The sequence below is a fragment of the Phaseolus vulgaris genome, chromosome 3 (genome assembly GCF_000499845.2).
Source record: "Phaseolus vulgaris cultivar G19833 chromosome 3, P. vulgaris v2.0, whole genome shotgun sequence".
NCBI classification, from domain to species: Eukaryota; Viridiplantae; Streptophyta; class Magnoliopsida; order Fabales; family Fabaceae; genus Phaseolus; species Phaseolus vulgaris.
In genome coordinates, this window is record NC_023757.2 from 14,075,887 (window position 1) to 14,079,382 (window position 3,496).

Below are 3,496 nucleotides of genomic sequence, written 5' to 3' on the forward strand. Positions count from 1 at the left end.
CTTCCTCCAACCATGGTGCTGAATCCCTAAGGGAGCACCCTCCAAGTGCCACATCATCGCCCCATCAACTGGCTTTGGGGGGTGGGGTTGAGTCCGCACCCACACCTACACCTGCGCCGGTCCCAGAGCTTCCCCCACCAGTCCAAGGCTTCATAAAATGCTTCATGCACCAAACTGACACGACCACAGAAGAGGGTGTCGCCTACTGCGTTGGGGAATACCTTTCCAACGCCCGCTCTTGGCGAGAACAAGCTGAGGCAAAAGCCAACCGCTGCCTTGCCCTCGAGGAGGAGCTGACCTCGCTGAAGGAGCAAACTCAGGCCCAAGAGCGTCGCTGGTTCCATCAAGAGGTTTCCTACAAAGAGACTTTGAAGGAAGCTCAAAAAGCGAAAGATGCCGCCAACAAAAGACTCCATGAAGCAGGTCAGAGCTACACTAAACTTATGGGGCAAGTTGTGCCTCTTCGCACGGGTGTTGCTGAGATCAAGGATGTGGCTGAAGCTTCCAAGATCAAAACGAAGAAACTCGAGGACCAATGTGTTGATCGAGAGGTAAAACTGGGCGAGGTTGAAGCGACGCTCGACGACAAGACCAAAGCCTTCTACTTGTTGGAAGTTGATTTTGCAAAACTGAGGGCAGAGAAGGACGAAGCTTTAACAGCTAAAGACAAAGAGATGGCCTCCCGCAGAGAAAGAGCTTATCGATGACGTCGCGGGTGCCTTCGTTGACGGGTTCGCAGAGGCCATAGCTCAAGCGGCCTGCGCAAATCCAGGGATCAACACCTCTAGCTGCGGCCCTCTCAACCACATCGTTGAAGGCAAAGTCGTACCCTTATATATCCCTGAGGATTAGCCTCCTTTCTAATTGTGTAACCTCAGGGACGCCCATTTCTTTGTACTGCTATGCTTGAATATAATTAGTCATTTTGTCTTCATATTCTTGTATACTCTTCTTTTCCTTTACTACTTGGTCAACGTGTTTTTACTTTATCTTCGTGTCGACCATTGACTCTCCTTGCTGTTTTCAAAGGTCTATCTGTTACTTTATCTTGGACTTACTTCGACTTGCTTACTTGCTTTGCGAACTATAGGCAGCACGTGCCCTTCTTCGTGGCACTGCGATGCCTACCTTCGATCTATACTTAACTCTTTTGGCCTCGGCATCGCTTAGAGGCGAAGGAGGACTTAGCTCTTTTGGCCTCGGCATCGGTCAGAGGCGAAGGAGGACTTAGCTCTTCCAGCCTCGACATCGCTCAGAGGCGAAGGAGGACTTATCTTGGCTGAAGCCTACCTGCTCGTACTGGGTGCCCACACTCAAGGAGAGACCTATTGAACGCAAGGTTGTATCGTCCTCAGCGTGTCTAGACACTTGGGACAAAGTTGCCCTTTGGTGCCCACGCCCGAGGAAAAGCCTGCTGGAAGCAGCGCCATATCGTCCACGGGGTGTCTAAACACCAAGGCAACTGGTTCTTATCTCTGCGCACTTGGTGCCCACACCCGAGGAGAGGCCTGCCTGGAGGCAGCGCTGTCTCGTCCTCGGTGTGTCTAAAAACACCAAGGCGATCAGTGTACTTGATGCCCACGCCCGAGGAGAGGCATGCTGAAAGTAGTGTCGTATCGTCCCCGCTGTGTCTAAACACCAAGATGACCAGGGACTTGGTGATTACGCCTAAGGAGAAGGTTTCCCGAAGGATGGCACTTCTCCTACATGGTGTGTATCTGCACCAAGTCGCCTGGCTTTCCACTGCTCCGAACTTCCTCACTGCCCAATGCCCACACTCGAAGGAGGCGCCCCCCGCCACTTCCTTGCGAGGTGTCTATACATCAGACACCGGGGCTACCCGTTCTTACCTGGGGAGGGGGCGTCCCGAAGGAATCCGTTAACCCCTGCCCAGGGGCTAGACGCCCAGATTTAACTATACTATGCGTACCTTTTAAACTTGACGCCCACGCCCGAAGAGTGCGCTCCCGGCACTCCCTTTGGGGTGTCTTCACGTCCAAGTTGGTTCGCGCGCTTGGTGTTCACGCCTAGAGGAGATATCCGCGTCCCTCCTACTGAGGTGTCTACACACCATGGTGGCGAGCTCGTTCTTAATGAACCGCACCCTTTCCTTTTAACGTTTCTTTACATTGTGAGAAAGGGAAATTCGAGACAATGAATGCTTAAACTGCTTTTTACTCGGGTGACCTCATTAAAAAACCCCCGAGAGGGAAAAAGAGTGTCCCCTTTAAATTGTGTTCTACATAAAGTTTTTAACTAAAGTTAAACTTCAAATTAGTTGCATTCCAGGTGCGTGGAATAGGGCCTCCCTCCAGAGTTTCAAGCCTGTACGATTCGTTCCCCTTAGCCTCGGTTACTCTAAAGGGCCCGGTCCACTTGGGAGATAGCTTGTTCTCTAACTCGTACGGGTGAGCCTTGCGCATGATGAGGTCCACTACCTGGAACTGACGAGGCCTCACCTTGGAGCTGTACTGGTGCTCCACCCTTCTCTTCACTGCCTCAGCCTTTATTCTTGCCTCTTCCCTGGACTCGTCCAATAGGTCTAGATTCACCCTCCTCTCCTCGTTGGACTCTTCAGCCACGAAACTCTGAAAGCGCAGTGAGCTCTCATGGATTTCCACTGGGATCATGGCGTCCGACCCGTACACTAGGCTGAACGGCATATCCATGGTGGAAGACTGGGGCATGGTATGATAAGCCCACACAATCCTCGGTACTTCTTCCGCCCATGCTCTTTTGGCTTTCTCAAGCCTCCTCTTCAAACCCCTTAATAAAATTCTGTTCGCGGACTCTACCTACCCCTTCGTCTGGGGGTGTTCGACTGATGCAAACACCTGTTTGATGCCTACCTTTGCACACAACTTCCCCAGTTGCTGGCTTGCAAACTGAGTACCGTTATCCGAGACCAGACGCCTCGGCACACCGAATCGACACACAATGTTTTTCCAAACGAAGTGTTGTACCTTGTGTGCAGTAATCTGTGTCACTGGTTCTGCTTCTATCCACTTTGTGAAGTACTCGATGGCTACTATCAAGTACTTCATTTGCCTTATCACCATAGGAAAAGGCTCCAGAATGTCAATTCCCCATGTGTGGAAAGGCCACGGGCTATAAATTAACCTCAGCTCTTCTGGAGGCGCCTTGTGCCAGTCAGCGTGCATTTGGCACTGCTTGCATCGCTGGGCATACCTCACACAATCCTCCCTTACTGTCGGCCAGTAGAACCCCGCACGGATCACCTTGGACGCTAAAGACCTCCCCTCTACATGGCTTCCACAGATCCCTTCATGGAGCTCAGACATTATCCTTGTGCACTCGCCTCCGCTCGCACATGTTAGAATCGGGTGCATGAACCCGTGCCTGAATAGTGCTCCATCCACGAGAGTGTACCTCGCACAGTTTTTCTTTATCTTCTTACCCTCTTCGGGCTCTACTGGGAGGATCCCATCTGCGAGGTAACGCCTATAGGGCGTCATCCATGTGCCCCCCTCTTTTA

General features: G+C 51.8%; 1 protein-coding gene across 1 annotated transcript; it reads right to left on the bottom strand.

Annotated features, from left to right (window-relative positions):
• Positions 1 to 2,252: 2,252 nt before the first annotated feature.
• On the bottom strand, positions 2,253 to 2,687 carry LOC137839164 (uncharacterized). Its single transcript, XM_068648290.1, has one exon. The coding sequence runs from the start codon at positions 2,685 to 2,687 to the stop codon at positions 2,253 to 2,255; it is 435 nt and encodes a 144-aa protein (XP_068504391.1).
• Positions 2,688 to 3,496: the final 809 nt, after the last annotated feature.